Source organism: Protomyctophum bolini (assembly GCF_963924005.1).
Source record: "Protomyctophum bolini genome assembly, chromosome: 7".
Classification (NCBI taxonomy): domain Eukaryota; kingdom Metazoa; phylum Chordata; class Actinopteri; order Myctophiformes; family Myctophidae; genus Protomyctophum; species Protomyctophum bolini.
Window position 1 is genome coordinate 32,714,287 of NC_137868.1, and position 17,004 is coordinate 32,731,290.

General features: G+C 43.5%; 1 protein-coding gene across 2 annotated transcripts in view; it reads right to left on the reverse strand.

The window, feature by feature from the left end:
• Positions 1 to 561: 561 nt before the first annotated feature.
• LOC308318984 (low-density lipoprotein receptor class A domain-containing protein 4-like) overlaps positions 562 to 17,004 on the reverse strand; it is a 144,398-nt gene continuing 127,955 nt past the window's right edge. For both annotated transcript variants that reach the window (XM_080768741.1, XM_080768742.1), the window contains 3 exons: positions 12,713 to 12,867; positions 9,389 to 9,439; positions 562 to 7,736 (listed from right to left, as the gene is read on the reverse strand). In XM_080768741.1, coding sequence (XP_080624867.1) covers positions 7,155 to 7,736; positions 9,389 to 9,439; positions 12,713 to 12,867 — 788 coding nt within the window. In that variant the 3' untranslated portion in view covers positions 562 to 7,154. The remainder of the gene's footprint in view (positions 7,737 to 9,388; positions 9,440 to 12,712; positions 12,868 to 17,004) is intronic.

Genomic DNA, 17,004 nt, shown 5'->3' on the forward strand with positions numbered 1-17,004 from the left:
TAATAGTATTACTTATAATAATGTAAAATAAGATAACTTCATTCAGATTTATTTATTTTTATTTAATTTTCCAGATTTTTTTTTCTTCTTTTTTTTAGATTTTCATTGGTGGGCCAGTCATAATGGTCCCGCGGGCCTGATGTGGCCCGCGGGCCTGAGGTTGAGTATCACTGCATTAGGAGATAACAGGCAAAACGTTGATCGAAATAACAATTCTTCTACATTCCCTAATTGTGTATTGTAAATTAAGTAATGCAGATGTTTAACAAAAATGTAACTCTTCAGAGTGTAAAATGTAAATTAAGTAATGCAGATGTTGAACAAAAATGTAACTCTCGAGAGTGTAAAATGAGCTCTTATACTCTCAAGAGTTGAAGATCTAATCAGGGTCGATTTGGTTACCAACTAATTTGGGGACCACCTGGAACCCCCTCAAGGCCCACTGGTGGTCCCCGGACCACTGATTGAAAACCACTGGCCTAGTGTGATCCACCACATTACAAAATAATATCAGACACAAATGAATACCTAAAACACAAGAAAAACTAAACACCAAAGTAATCACTTTTAAAGTTTTATTCATTACGCTGCAGTTTGACCACAGCATAAGTACAAGCATCAAATCTTTGACTACAACAGCACTTAGAGCAACAATTTTTTGATTTTTTTTCTTCTTCTTTTCTGTAAAAGTATTGCAATAACAGACCTTAGGCCTAAAACCTATTACATCACAATTGCTTAAATAAACAAAGAGGCAAAAATACAGAACAATTTTACCTCTGTGTGTTTCCATAATATATACTGTATATGTATGTTATGTATACAGTCATATATTTCAATATGTACTGTATTATATGTGTACAGTCATACAGTATATATTTCAACACAGAGGGGGTGCAGGGCAGGTGGGGGTGAGTGGGACCAGAAGGATTCTTTTTGTAAATAAAGCAAACCAATGTTACAAAACAATCCATGATGGAAGCAGTCCTGTGGTAACTGTCAAGACAGAGAGAATACCAAACTGTTGAGACATTATCATTGTTATTATTAAAATCTGGAACAATAAAAACAGCTACTTGTTTGTCAGCAGTTGAGTACAGACTTGTGGAAAGAAGTAGCACGCTGAAGAAAAAACCAAAACAAACAAAATAATTCAGTCTGAGCCCAAATTAGTTCTTCAAGCTAGTGCAGGAAACATAAGAATGTCTAAAAAGAATAACGCCGATTTATACTTCGTCATACGACAGAAGCACAATCCAAAAATAGCAGATCTACAAGTCAATAATGCATCTGCTATTTTTGGCACATGACTGTTGTGCGACGGTGTATAAATTAAGCATATCAAGAGCCAGTGGCGCTCCAGCCATTACAATAGAGATCTCTCCAAATAAAAACTACACAACTGCCACTTATTTGGTGCTTTGAAGAAAATGGCGCGTTGCTATGTACATAGTCTATAGATAAGAATGAACATGCTCTGCGGTTATTGTACAGTGGAGTTATTTTTCAGTACATACTGTAAATAAATGACTGCAGATTAAACATGACTTTTGTTCCAATATACTGTGCCACATATAACATTGTAATGTATAAAACAAAAAAACAAAATATTATTTTTTTTTAAAAGGAGAAAAGTTAAAATGACAAGTTTGTTAAACAACATTATTCATCATTCAGCTCCACTCATTTAGCTTTTTGATGATGGTGCACTTTTCCCAATCTTAGGGGAAAAAAAGGAATGACCACTTTCTTTTGATACGTCAGACTTCCTATTTAGAAACCTCTTGGAAATACATTGCCTGTGATTCACATTCTCTCATATCATCAAAAGTTCCTCCGTCACCATTGTTGAAATGTTGACTGACACAATCAAACTGCAAAACCTCTAGCCAGATCTATAGCGATGACGAACAAGCTCAATATTTTTTTTTACTGCAAATCAATTACTTTACTGTTGATGAATTATGAGTAATATATTTTGGCAGATATACAAAATAAGTATAGTTGAAAATGAAATATCATAAGACTAACAAATATTGATTCAGCTTTCCAAAATAGGAACTGGCAATAGTCATGTAAATGGTTATCCCAGTACTATTCTGATTACCATTTGTTCACTGACTTAGAAATCAAGTTAAAGTGTTTAAACTGAGAAGCTTGTTGAAAAATATCCCCAGTTTAAATTGTGTCAAGACATTTGTAAATTATGTGTATGAAACATCATTTTAGTCATTAGTTGATTGTGGTAAATTATAGTCGATACAACTGACCATTGAACCAAGTGATGACAAGCACTGTGCAGTTGTTCTTAGATGAGAAACAGAATAAACAAGTCATCATTATAATAACCGCTTCCTTAATCCAGAGGTTATTTCATCCTTATCAAGACAAGACTGTTATTTATAGGAAAATATTATATGTAGTAATTTGTATTTGTTTTGCAACCATATTTCTAAGCATACTTTGCAAACCATGTTTTATCATTTAAAAAAAAAGAAAGACAAAGCACATATGTACTGTAGGCATTTACAAAGTTGATGCTGCCTTCTTAAAATTCTTATATTGTCTATACATTATATTACATTATTCACAACATTTTTTGTGGTTTCTACCCATTGGGTAGGATATGTGCATAATATATTCAAGTTATATACAGCACCTTACAAACAAACATAAAGAAAGACAGACTACTGAAAAAAGCACCGTTGGAAGTGAGGCACAACGAAGGTGGGAGCTTTTGAGTGCAAGTGGGTTCCTATGTCTGCTCCACACATGGGTCAAATTACTGTTTGAAATGGGTTCAGTTTCAGCTCTGGGAGTGATTGCTCTTGTCTGGCACAATGGAACCAATCAGACTGTTGGAAAACATGCAAACTGTCCGTCTGGACACACTTTAGCGGACAGAAGAAGCTGTCTTTTAACGTCATTTCCGAGTTTTTAGACAGCTGGTGGATGGAAAAGAAGCTCCACCCCCGCAGCTGACTGACGCGATGGACAGATTCCCGGAAACGCTCTCCTCCGCGGCAGTCAGCCGCGGGGGTGGAGCTTCTTTTCCATCCACCAGCTGTCTAAACACTCGGAAATTACGTAAAAGACAGCTTCTTCTGTCCGCGGCTGTCCGCTAAAGTGTGCCCAGACAGTCTGTAAATCAATACATCCCGTTGGACGCAAGCAAGTGCTCAGAGTAACCGACAATACCTTTGTTTACACGAGGTGCCCAAATTACAAGGTTGAGTTGAGATTCTGGGAATTTAATAACAGTGGACCACACAGGACTAACCTGTACAATATTTAGTCCAGAGCCTGACCTTCTCTTGACCTTGAATTGATCCATGATCCTGTTTTCTCCAGGAAGACCTTTTCACACTTGACAACATAAACATTCTAAATGGATTCAAGTTTATTTCCTGTTGCAAAGTTTGTGAATATCAGTAGCTGACAGGAAATAAGGGTGGACCCAAGCTGTTCCCTAGCAACACAATTTCACTGACAAGGTCTATACTCAGCGCTACAAGAGTTTATACCTTTTATGGACTTGACCCACTTTTCTTGAAAGCACGTAGCTGTGTAAAGTATGCAATCAATTTTGTCTACTGGTCCACAAAAAGGATAAGGATCACCAAGTTATAGGGGGTCTCTATGGGCCAATGTTATTCATCTATTTAGTTTTGTTTAGTTTTTTGGACATATGTTTTAGAATAGATTCCATCCTCAGACTCCCTCAGTCAATCTCAGATTAACTAACCGGAAGGATTCCAAACAATAATTTGACAGAGGTGTGGTCTGCTCAAACATGAACATTAGGCACCTTATTTACTCACATAATAGTAACATGCAAACCTCCTCGTAGAAAACATGAAGTTCATCTTAATATCCTCCATTTACAAGCTATGACCGCGCAGACAGAACAAGCCAAGAAAACAGAAGGGAAGAAGGAAGAGAAGAAGCAGGGGAGAAAGCCAATACAGAAGAGCAGGGTTTTGTCTTTTCTTTTTTTTAACATACAGTCAAAATCTTAAGTATTGGGTACATGTAGGATAACTTTATGGCAATTAGTCGCCGACAGTGGAATATGAGTTTTTAACATAAATGCATAACGAGGCAAAACTATTTTTGATTTTGACTTCATGGGCCTGACTTGGAACCACTTTAAAACGATACTGGCATTAAAAAACTAGCTAACATAACATAACTGTAATTCACTAACCCAAAACTTAAGCTTTTGACTGGAGACACTAGAATCTTTTTATGCATCTATCCATCACTTTATGTGTTTGATGAGGGGATAGACAGAAGGAAGGTGGACTGAGGACGCAAGCAGCAGCAGTAGCAACAATAGTAGCAGCAGCAGCGATAGCAGCAGCAATGTAGACACACACATACACAACATACACACATAGTCACAGTCACACACATTCATACAGTACATACATGCTTACAGACAGACCGACCTATAGACACTGATAAGAAAATAGAAGTGTTTTGAGCCTCTATGAAATCAAGTCTAAACAAGCTGCACAGACAATTCATCAGTGCCAAAACAGGACAATTGGGAGTATTGATTTAACTGAGAATCAGAGTTAACACTGACAAGTTTCTTTTCTTCAACAAGGTGATGTTTGAACACTCTTAAGTCAGTTACTATATTAGTAGCAGTTACAGGAAGCCTGATCTTTGCACCAACGTTGATGTGTGACACACATAGAATTCAACATGTCAAAGTCTTCCATTTTAGCTAGCATATAAAAGGGGATTCAAGGCCTCATGCAGTAGCTGACACACACATTCATTTGGCATGTTCTTTTTGGATGAACGTTTCAATAGGAATTATACTTACAGTTGTAACCACTGATATCTGTATCTATATCTGGCTGTTTAAACAGAGGCTCCCCACAAATGTTATCTTCAATATTAAGATGTATCCGATGATATGTTCATTATAAATACAAACATAGTGTGATGTGTTCCAAGATCCAGGCAGCTATGCACACGTTCCTGCAGGAACACTAAGAGCTTTTCTGTGTTTGGCAAAGGGTCTGATAGACACGCGCGCACACACACACACACACACACACACACGCGCACACACACAAAAAGACTGCACTCGCACATCGCCAAACAAGGGCTCCACTCCAGTCTCTACTTTTAAAGGGCTCAGCGGACTTTTTGAACACACTTTTTCTGCACATGGGTGGAGGGATGGAATGAGGGATGACAAACAGCTCGTAAACACCATTAGGAAGCTTGGGGCATTGGCTTCGAATGTTAACAAGAGAGGAAGAGAAAGACAGAGAGAGAGAGAGCCAGAGAGAGAGAGAGAGAGAGAGAGAGAGAGGGAGACAGAGAAGCACAAGAGCGGAGGAGAAGGCAACGATGAGCAGAGAAAAAGGCTAGGTTTTCTATTTTTTAAAAAGGTTTTACAAAAAGGACCCTCCCATAGCCCTTGACTTCGACCACAGACAGTTTCATTAAACCTGATTACTCTGGTGGCAGACAGGATTCTTCACTTTGTCATGGGCTTTGTGGCTTTAAGAACGTGAAGACAGAAAGTTGAGAGCTCGGTTTTTCGATATATATATTATATATATATTTATAACTTCCTTCGTTGTCATGGCGATGGATTTTTAGTTTGGTTGTTTGAGTGACAGTTGGCAGAATGCACTGTGCATGTGTCGATGGAGAGGTTCTTGAAGGACAGTAGGAAGAGTGGGGACAGATGGACGCTCACATAGAAGGACCTGCTGAAACTAGGCTGCTGGATGGACAGACGCATGTTTTTCCTCACCTGCTCTGGAGATACATTTCTTTTGACTTTCAACTTAAACCACATACACATAGTTTAGTCGTTGAGGGTTAGGAATATGCTTTCGTGGTTGCCTAAACATGTTCATTCAAGGCTGTGTTAAACTCATGTTCAGCTTGACCAACTGGCAAACAATTTATCAGGCAGTTGTTTGTTCCTTCTACAGGTGGACAGTCTCGTTGGGAAGGCCATCCTCCATCAGAGGAACATGGTTCATCCATCCAGTGGTTTAGTTACAAAGCAGATGTTTTGTTTTCCTGCAGGGATAAAGTGTACATGGATGTGAAAGGGTAGAAGTAATTCTCTTACTAAGTCTCACTGTGCCTGTGGTGTAAGCAGACAGGGATATTGTAGGCTGGGTACGAGTATTTCTTGCGGTTCCGAAAAAAGAAAAAAAAAAGAAGGAAGGACATAAGCTTATAATACTATTTGCTCCCAACTGTTGAAACAACTTTGGAGCCAAAGTTCAGTCAGTCAGTCCATTCGTGAAAGGACAAAAAAACAACAACAAAGAAACAAAAACAAGAAAAACACACATCGTCATCATTCTCATCATCACATACGTAGAGCATTGCTTCCCTCTTCTCTTTTACAACAAATAGATAGTGCAACTTTTAGATAACTTTTCTTTGTGTGTGTGTGTGTGTGTGTGTGTGTGTGTGTGTGTGTGTGTGTGTGTGTGTGTGTGTGTCGTTTTGTTTTGAATGTTAAAGAGTTGTTGAGTCACTTCCTCCTGAACCTTGGCACTAAGATTTGGATTGTGTGAGTCTGTTTGTTGTGTTCTATAGTTGTCCATTCTCAGTTGTAGCTTGTGCACAGATCCCGGTCCAAAAACAAACAAAAAAGGAACATCCTCAGTCCCAGGGACAGTGCCATCCCGGCGGGGCGAGAACAAAAACGCAACAACAAACAAGTGTGTCATTTCAATCTGTGCTAGTATTATATATATTTTTTATATGAAGTAAATATAAAATAAAAAAAAAGATAGCTAGAAAGCTGAAAAAAGCCCTCCTCACGCAGTGCATACGTCTCGCCCCCAGCAGTGCTAGCTATTTTAAGTAATCATAATAAAAAGAAAACAGGAAAAACAAAGAAGAAATCATTTTCAATGTTTGGTTCCTCTCTTTCCTTTTTTTCTTCCGTTTCGTTGTAGCTAAGGTTGATATTTAGTTGTGCATGGGAGTGTGGAGAGAAGACAGGTGAGAGAGAGAGAGAGAGAGAGAGAGAGAGAGCGAGAGAGAGCGAAAGAAAGAGTGACCATTCCTTACTGGTGGTCACTGAAAAAAGGGGCGAGGAGCAGGAGACGTCATACTCCAAGTTTCAACAGCTGCTCAGCCCCTCCCGTCGTTTCTCACACCAGGTCATCCGGTTGGCCGTCCTTGGCCTTGGCAGGTACTATTGTGCTTTCTGATTGGCTATGCTGCTGGATCGTCCTACTGCCCTGCCCGCCCGGCCCCGCCCTCTGGTTATTGCTGTGCTGGTGTAGAAAGAACGCAGCTCCGGGGTAGTGTCCCATCACCTCGCTGTACGCAGGCGGGGGTCCTTCCATGCGTCCGTGACTGCTCGAGTTCGCCGCACTGATGCCCGAGTTACTGCTGGGCGGCCGCGGGCCTCCGCCTCCGCCCACGCCCGCCATGCCCCCGACACCCCCGCCGCCCCCCATGTCGATCAAGTCACTGTCGTAGATGGTCCGGTTGGGCGGGGCCCGCACCGACTCGCGGTTGAGCTCCATCTGCTGCTCGGGGTCGCGGAGCTGCAGCGTGCAGGGGCCCTGGTAGGGAGGGGGCTCCTCTCCGTCCGACAGCGAGATGGTGGGCGGCAGGTCAATCTGGTGCTGCAGGTACGGGTAGGTGGGCTGGAAGCGGCTGAAGCGATCTCTCTGCATGAAAGAGGGCGCTGTGAATCGCTCTCTGGCCTGCGGAGCGTACAACACCTGCAGAGACAGGTGCAAACATTAACACATCAGAATAGACCTTTTATAAAGTGAGAGGGAGAGAGAGAGAACATAGAGAAAGAGTGATATGGAAGGTAGTGGAAGCCTGGAAGGAAGCAACAATAATGGGTTATATTTTATAACATATACAGGTATATGTCATGTCATATATTTGGTTGAATGAAAAACGTAATATTAAGGATGCCTTAACTATACTCGACTAGTGAAATGCCTTGCAATGACACACAAAAGGTGTGCATAATATTGATCCCATATGGGAAATAAAATATATATAAAGTATACATTTGAGTCATTACTGTGGCACAACCACAACATATCAGTGATCGGTTATTGTACAGAAACGGACGAGGCAGCACCAGAACTGATGTTGCAGTGACCTATGCCAATGGTCGTTTTCTGTGCCACAATTAAACCAGTCGATATGTCGTGTGACAATGAGGATTGAGGAAGGATGGGCCTGCTGGCAGCACCAGCATTTCAAATTTTGCTACAGATTTGTTACTCGCTAATTACACTGCAATTATGCTAAAAGGGAGCTGTAATCCAAAGTGGTAAGGACATTTCAAAGCACTGCTTCTTGTCTGCACCCAGACATTGCATTTAATACTATTTTAATATTAAACGCCGTTTATCGAGTCCATTTTACCCCATCATACTTGTCGTCATTCTACATTCTGAAGCCACAGTTAATGTTTCCTTCTAAGACTGTTCTAGTTTTCAACGCACTTCTGTTGCAGCCAACCATTATCGGAGGAAAATGATTTCAATTAGCGACTGTGGCTCTAATAGGCGGCCCCTACTGACATGACTAGGGAGCATGACAGACGGAAAAATAAACAGCACACAGACACACACAGAGAGAAAGGGGGCAGAGGAGAGAGACTAGAGCAGAGCGGGGCAGCTCTCAGACGGCTGTCTAGACAGTGTCAGGGGAGGTGTTGGTGATTAATGACGCACCAAAAAGCATCCCCCCTCAAGCAAAAAGACCCCCCCCACTGCATCTCTCTGCCACCCACACTCTCTCTCTCCATCTCTGGGTCTGTCTGTCTCGCCCTGTCTTTTTCTAGGTCTCTCAGGGCTGTGCCACGTTGCCACATCGCTTCTCTCTGTCTCTCTCCCTTCTCTCTGTCTCTCTCCCTTCTCTCTGTCTCTCTCCCTTCTCTCTGTCTCTCTCCCTTCTCTCTGTCTCTCTCCCTTCTCTCTGTCTCTCTCCCTTCTCTCTGTGGCTCAGACAGTGTCTGGGACAGGAAGACAACGTGACAGGGTTCAGGTGTCTCCGACAGACAGACAGACAGACAGACAGACAGGTTTAACTCCATACTTCAACTTTTTAGGTGTTTTTTCTCCTAATACGTCACACAGTCACTGACTAAAGTAGCAAAAACAGCCGACCTACAAGATCACTTGCAGCAATTTTTGCAATTTTAGATTATTATTAATATATATATATATATTAAAGTGAAAGCAAGTGGTGAAGTGTGAAGGTTTTATAAATAAAATGAAAATAATTAACAAGAGCTTGTGACTAAATAATAAATACATTGCATCCAATGGAACATAGGTTCTTCCTTCCACCCCCCCTCCCCCAGCCAGACAGAGACTGTGACAGGGGTCAGTGCTAGCAGTCTTACCTCAGAGGCACCTTGCCGGGAGCCGCCATCCGAAGGCCACAAGCAGCCGTCCTGCAGAGTGACACAGGAGAGAACAGCACAGCCACCAGAGTGAGCTTTATGCTTGGATGCACAGCAGAAACACATGCAACAGTGGATACGACACATTAACCACTTCACACAGCCCTATTTTACACCTTGCCCTGCAATGGCATCGCATGGCGTACAATCTACAAGCTCACAACGTGTAGTGTAGCAATGCAAAGTGGTGTGAGTTCTTAGATCTTCTGTTTTCGCCAAGCAAAAAAGTAAAAAGCCTTGAACATTTTTGCCTGAAAAATATAAATGCCAACTGCTTCAGCATTTTATGGAGGATTAAACTGGCCCTGCATTTCATGGAATCTAAAAGTCAGACTGCAACAACAAAGAGAACGGGCACACTCTTATCCAAAACATAGAGACTGCAGAGTGCAGACGAAAACAAAAATCTTAACTAGGAAGTGAGAGATGAAACATAAGTTCTGGGGAAAGCTTGCCGCTTCGAACCTAAATCTGGCCCCCTTTCTATAGTGTGGGGACCACAAATGGAACCTAAATCTGGCCCCCTTTCTATAGTGTGGGGGCCACAAATGGGTTAACCTAAATCTGGCCCCCTTTCTATAGTGTGGGGACCACAAATGAAACCTAAATCTGGCCCCCTTTCTATAGTGTGGGGACCACAAATGAAACCTAAATCTGGCCCCCTTTCTATAGTGTGGGGACCACAAATGGAACCTAAATCTGGCCCCCTTTCTATAGTGTGGGGGCCACAAATGGGTTAACCTAAATCTGGCCCCCTTTCTATAGTGTGGGGACCACAAATGAAACCTAAATCTGGCCCCCTTTCTATAGTGTGGGGACCACAAATGAAACCTAAATCTGGCCCCCTTTCTATAGTGTGGGGACCACAAATGAAACCTAAATCTGGCCCCCTTTCTATAGTGTGGGGACCACAAATGAAACCTAAATCTGGCCCCCTTTCTAGTGTGGGGACCACAAATGAAACCTAAATCTGGCCCCCTTTCTAGTGTGGGGACCACAAATGGAACCTAAATCTGGCCCCCTTTCTATAGTGTGGGGGCCACAAATGGAACCTAAATCTGGTCCCCAAATGGAACCTAAATCTGGCCCCCCTTTTAGTGTATGTATGTAGTATGATGATGATGATGATGATGATGATGATAGTATGATTATAGTATGATGATGATGATGATGATACCTTGATCTTTATCTTTTTTTAGTATAATAATATTAGTTTACTATAATTAGATTAATACACAATAATCAACACTAACACTTTAATTTAGAACACAGCCAAATCAAATCATAGTACATACGTGTTCAATCAATTATTCAATCAAAGCAAACAAACAATATTAGTTTGCCTCTTCTACAAAAATGAAAGTTACAAGTTACTGTCGCATGTTGTCATTCTCTTGGAATTATTTCCCACCACGGAGTACCCTTGCATCTCGGAGGACAGGCAAGACGGGCAGTGTCTGTCGGTAGGCCAATCAGAGGCAGGTGGGGCGTTACCATGTCTACGCAGAGTCGCTTCCTGCTTACACTGTGCGGCATTTGACCGGTATAAGACCGCCTACGTTTCTTAAAGCCCTGTACCTGTGTATATATATATATATATATATATATATATATTTTTTTTTTATGGGCGCTAGCCCCTCCTATATTCAGCTATTAGTGTAGATTTCCGTCCTACACAAACATAAAATTTCCGTTGACAATGAACGCCGGAGAATTTTACGTCATAGAGTCTGAGCAAATAGGCATAGTGACTATTTTACGCCATGATTATGTTCATACATACATTGTCATTAGAATTCAGTAAGAATTGACGTCATATTTAGCAGAATTCTGACATCATTTCTCCGTTCATTGTCAATGGCAAATCTTGAGACGTGTGGGGACAAAAGCTGTTTATAGAAGGCCCCTCAAAAACGGGTTGTGCTGTGCGGAACTCTCGTTACACACTGGCATATACACACTCGCCGTGTGTATGCCAGTGCATGAGAGTTTATGTTATTGAGACCAAAGGTCGCAGTTAACTATTTCCCGTGTGTCGGGCAGCAGGTCTCGTGACATCATGTGACATCATCAGGGATGGAGATGTGGAGACCCTGAAGATGTCGTAGATGAGACCTGCTGTCTCAGTTAAGCCCATATATGGAGATTCCTGATGTCATCAATATTGGCCAGCAACTGATCTGACCTCAAACCCTTCGATCTCCATATATTGATATATGTCAGAACCTGTTCTGACATTGCATATGTTGATCCTTCCCCATCCATCCTTCCTCTTTGATGTATTTTGACTTATATCTGTCCATTCAAATTTCAAACTCTAGACGGGCCCCAAAGTTATTAGTGCAGCCACGCCCCCCGGCAGCCGGCGAAAACTAGAGTTCTCAACAGGCCGAAAATTAAGGCCCGGCCCTCATCAAACCCTGTACACTCAAGAGAATGTCCCCGCTGCCACCCTTAGATCTCCATATACTGTATGGAGCTGATCTGTTCTGACATTCCAATTATGTTGATCTGACCTCATCAAACCCTGTACACTCAAGACACGCTCCTTAGAATTCATTCCACGTTGATCTGACCCCCCATGCCAGCAGTCTACCGCTAACGAGGCGGATGAGGATCGCTTCTCGCCCTCAGGCGTCTTACTGGTGTATAGGAGTGTGTGTGTGTGTGTGTGTGCGTACGTGTCCCGTGTGTCGTCATGTTTGCACGGGGGCAGAGCAGCCAGCTGTCTAGACACATCGGTGCGGTGAATTAAACATCAAGGGCTGGCTGGCGGTAGAGTGTGGCTCTACACTACAGTCTACACAGGAGCTATAGTGCTGCACCTCAGCGCCTTATAGTTCACCTGCAGACTGGAGGCAGCTGAGGCTCCTAACTGGGGCAGCATGCAGGGACACTGGCTCTGTTAAAAAGCACTGATTGTGCTCAACGGAGCCCCGGCAGATGCAAAGTAGTTAACTATGCCCTCCCCGTTCCGGAGACGTGGAAGAGAGGCACTGCTAGTATTACCACGGGATCCTCTCTGTGTCTCTCTGTCTGGAATTTATACTTAGATGCGTGCCAGTGTCGCATACCCAAAGTATTTTTGGCGCACGACACGATGTGCAACCAAGTATAAATCAGGCTTCTGTCTCATACACTCGAACACACACACACACACACACACACACACACACACACGCACACACACACGCGCGCGCGCGCGTGCGCGTGCACACGGACCCGCACACAGCCACACACAACTTGGCATGCTGTTCCTCTGACCTGTTGCAGGGTGTGGTCGTGCCGGCGGGCCTGGCTCTGTCTGGTGATGAAGGACCATGTGGAGAGCTTGTAGTGGTTCAGGAGGCAGATGATCACCACCACCATCACCGTCATCACCACGATGATGATGACAATCTGGACAAACTCCAGTTCAGCTGCAGAGAGAAGAGACGTCGTGTTAGAAAGAGCAGGAATTGTACAACAGGCAACACTTCATTGTTGTAAAGTTCACTTTTGGTGTTCATGGATAGAATAGGTGTCCCGGGAGTGTGTGTGTGTGTGTGTGTGTCATGTTCTTGTCATGTTCTGTGCTTACCAGCAGAGGGCAGTGGAGATTAACTTAATAGTCCCAGTCAGCCTGTCAGTGTGTGCATGTGTGTGCATGTGTCAGTGTGTGCCTCTCAGTCAGCCTACACGTTTTACAGAGAATAGCCTAAATCAGAGAAGAATGAGAGGGGGAGCTGCAGGGAGCTAAACTAGAAGTGGATTTTGGTAGTGTCTTGGTTTCCCTCATCAAACAACAGTCAGTGCCCACGCACGCACGCACGCACGAACACACACGCACGCACGCACGCACACACACACACACACACACACACACACACACACACACAGGTCTAGAGTTGAAGTGACGGGTCAAGGGCAATGCTAGGACACACAAGAATGATGCCTTACTGTCTCCACTGTGTCTCTCCTCTTGTTCATTGTTTCAACGTCCCGTCCCGCCTCCCCTTCCTTCGTATCGCTCTCTCTCTCTCCTTTTTCTTTGTCAATCTCCATTTACTGTATTCTCACCCACTGTCACTTACTTTCTCTGACTCTCCCTCTATCTTACCTCCTCCTCCACTCTTCTCTGACTCCCCAGTCCCCTCCCCTCTCCTCTCTCTCTTCCTACCTCTGCACTCTTTTCTTCCTGCATTCCTCTCCTGCCCACCATCATTCCTTCCGTCTTTCACTCCACCCTCTCTTTCCCTTCCCACTCTGGGTCTCTCTTTCAGTCTCTCCTATCCCTTCCTCTGTGCTTCTCCTTCCTCCTCTCCCTGCTGTCTGAGAGCTCTTTGTTGTTCGTCCTCGGCTTGTTCTGAGGAGGAATCTTGACCTTGTCTGGTCCTGGCTCCCAGTCTGACCTCTGACTCACACTCTTACTCATTGCTGGACACTGTCACTCTGTCTGTGTCTGTGTGTGTGTCTGTGTGTGTGTGTGTGTGTGTGTGTGTGTGTGTGTGTGTGTGTTTGCGCACGCATGTGTGTGTGTCCTAATTAGGACAATGACACAGTGTACATGAGAAATTCAGCTACAATGCCTCGTTTCAACTGAACAGAATCGCAAAAGGTTTCTGAGAAGGTACATTTCACCACAGTTCAGTCAGCCATGATCTGGTAAACTACCCACACACCAGTCATAGGGGGGCAGTAGGAAAGACATAATAGTCAATAGGCACACAGATATATGAAAATCTCTTCCTGGAAACAAGTTGCGAGTCAAAAACATTAAACCTGAAAGACTAACAAAATACTGGAAAAGGAATAATGCTGGTATATAAGAAGCATTTTAAAGCCAATCCAGTACAGTCCAGTTTAACCCAACCTCTCTCAAATCAGCCCAGCCTTGGTAATCCTGTGCCGTTTATTCATCTGGATTAGAGTGGTTGTGTTGAGTCAGAGCTGAAATGTAAACCCACCTAAACCTGCCTCTCCTGCACCACAGTGGCCACAGGGGAGGGCTTGAGCCAGAAGCAGAGGAGGAAGGCCAGCCCGACCCAACCCACCGACCTCAACCACAGGAAAACTGGTTGCTTAGAATGAAACCCAAGCCAATCAAACCAACCGACATTAAAGTGAAGGAATGAGGTACTCTGAACAAAAAAATACAAACAAAAGCCAACAGATAGTGATTCTTTGCCACATCAACAAATAAAGAGTGGAGCGCACAGGATGAAACTACAGAGATTGACTTGGCCCATCTGTCGGAACAGTGGGACAGCTTCTGGATTGTTTTAGCAAGAAAATAAAAACACAAGAACAATCTTAATGATGCATGCCAGCGGAACAATGATGTGCTTGGAACTAAAGTTAGAACTACAAGACATAATAGCAAACTGAAGAATCACACACAATGAAACCTAACCTAGCCATCCGTTTCTAACCTAGGCTCCTAACATTAGAATATAAACACAACTTAAGCAACCCCTTCATTAACCCATAGGCCTGACCTAAAAAATAACAGACCTACAAGCTCGTAGTCGTAGCGCGCCACCGAGTGGCACGCTACGAGCTTGTAGATCTGCTATTTTTCAATAGCTAAATTATAACATAATGTTTAAAACACCAAAAGGGGTTCCCGCCCAAAATGTGTTAAAGCACTAATGTAATAGGAAATGGATGAGGTTCTTACAGTAACTCGAATAGACTGAAGCCAGACAAACCGTCCCTTTTGATATAGCGTCAAACTGTTGAATGAACAAGCCGTTAAGAGTGAATGAAAAACTGAAGCCAGCCTCAAAGACACCCTGGCAAGTGGCAATGCCATTAACCACATATAAGAGTGTAAGGAATGGTGTGCTCAGAAAAGCCAACAAACCAGGCCTGTATAATTCACATAACAAGCCACAAGGGAGGGGACCGAGCTAAAGTTACGTTCAGAGAGGCAAAGTTCTAAAAAACCCATGTAACCCTCGCTCTGTTCAACCCCATTAGCAAAAGGGCAAAGAATGGTACGTTGCATGAAGAAACTATACTAGGCTGTCTTAAATAAGCCTGGCTCTCAGGGCCTAGAGTGAAGTTTTCATTTGGGAGCGCCTCCCGCCCAAAACAGAGCAGTGCTGCGCTCACCGCAGAAGCCACAGGGAGGGGACTGAGGGAGAGTTACATTCTGAGAGCCAACGTTCTGAGAAGCCAACTTAACCAGGGCCTTTTGTTACCACGCCGGCTAAATATGAGACGACGCTGCAGCCCTGAAAGCCCAGCACGCCAAAACACTTCTAGGTTTCACACAGGACTTCTTCACCCCGCCGAGGTGGGTGTGGTGTGGGTAGGCGACGAAAAACCAACATTTAGAGAAACAAAACCTTAAACTGAACCCCTTTGTTACCACACAGCCGCAATATGTAGGGAGGGAAGAGGAACAATATGTCCTGATTGTCCACCAGGGAACGCACATTTAAAAACACAAAGATTTGCCGTATCTTTTTTTGTGGTTTCTGAACCACAAGACGAGGAGAAAGTGGAGGAGCAAGCAGGGGCTTCTTCGCAGATATAACAACAGAAGTCCACAGTGGTTGCCAGGTTGGCTGTTCTTCTGAGTGGCGGGGTGTGTAAAGATATAAGATATAACAACACAAGTCCACAGTGGTTGCCAGGTTGGCTGTTCTTCTGAGTGGCGGGGTGTGTACAGATATAAGATATAACAACACAAGTCCACAGTGGTTGCCAGGTTGGCTGTTCTTCTGAGTGGCGGGGTGTGTAAAGATATAAGATATAACAACACAAGTCCACAGTGGTTGCCAGGTTGGCTGTTCTTCTGAGTGGCGGGGTGTGTAAAGCGAGGAAGACACTTAGTCCGGCAGAGACAGTAAGGAAAATGTAACGGAAGGAAGGAAATGCACAGCGTTGTAGAGAGAGGAAAGGGGAGAGAGACAGAGAGAGAGACAGAGAGAGAGAGAGAGAGAGAGAGAGACAGAGAGCTCCAGTCCCATCCCGCCCCACAGGCACTCAGAACACTGTGTACAGTCCTGAAACTTACCGTACAGGAGAAGCAGACCACAGAACAGCGTGTGCTAGCAGTCTGCATTACCAACACCAATCTACTATTATTACAAGCGTAATCCGCTTGTCAAAACAACATCAGGCCAGTGTCTCCAGCCCTCTTGTGCTTTCTGTAGCATGAGTAATTTCAAGTAATTGCACGTCGCTTCCCTCGCACATTTTCTCTTGCCGTGGCGTGGGGAGGCCTCTGAAAAGTGACCATTAAAAAAGTTGAAATGCACACAAATAAAGCCCTTTTAGGCATGGTGGTAAAAACAAATAGTGAACCAGAGGAACAACGTAATCGTAGGGTTCCTGTTACGAGCACGGTTGGCCTGTGATTAGGACTAAAGTTTGCAATGTCTGGCTGGCCTGGCTACAAAATGTTCCTAGGATTAAGCATCAGACAGAGATGGTCTGTGTACATTGATAAGTGGAAAAACAGATGACTAAGTGAATCTTCCGCTGTATCATATCATAAGAGACAGTGTAGAGGATTGACATGATAGTAGCCTGTTGTAAGAGAGTGAAGAATCGGTCGCAGTCAC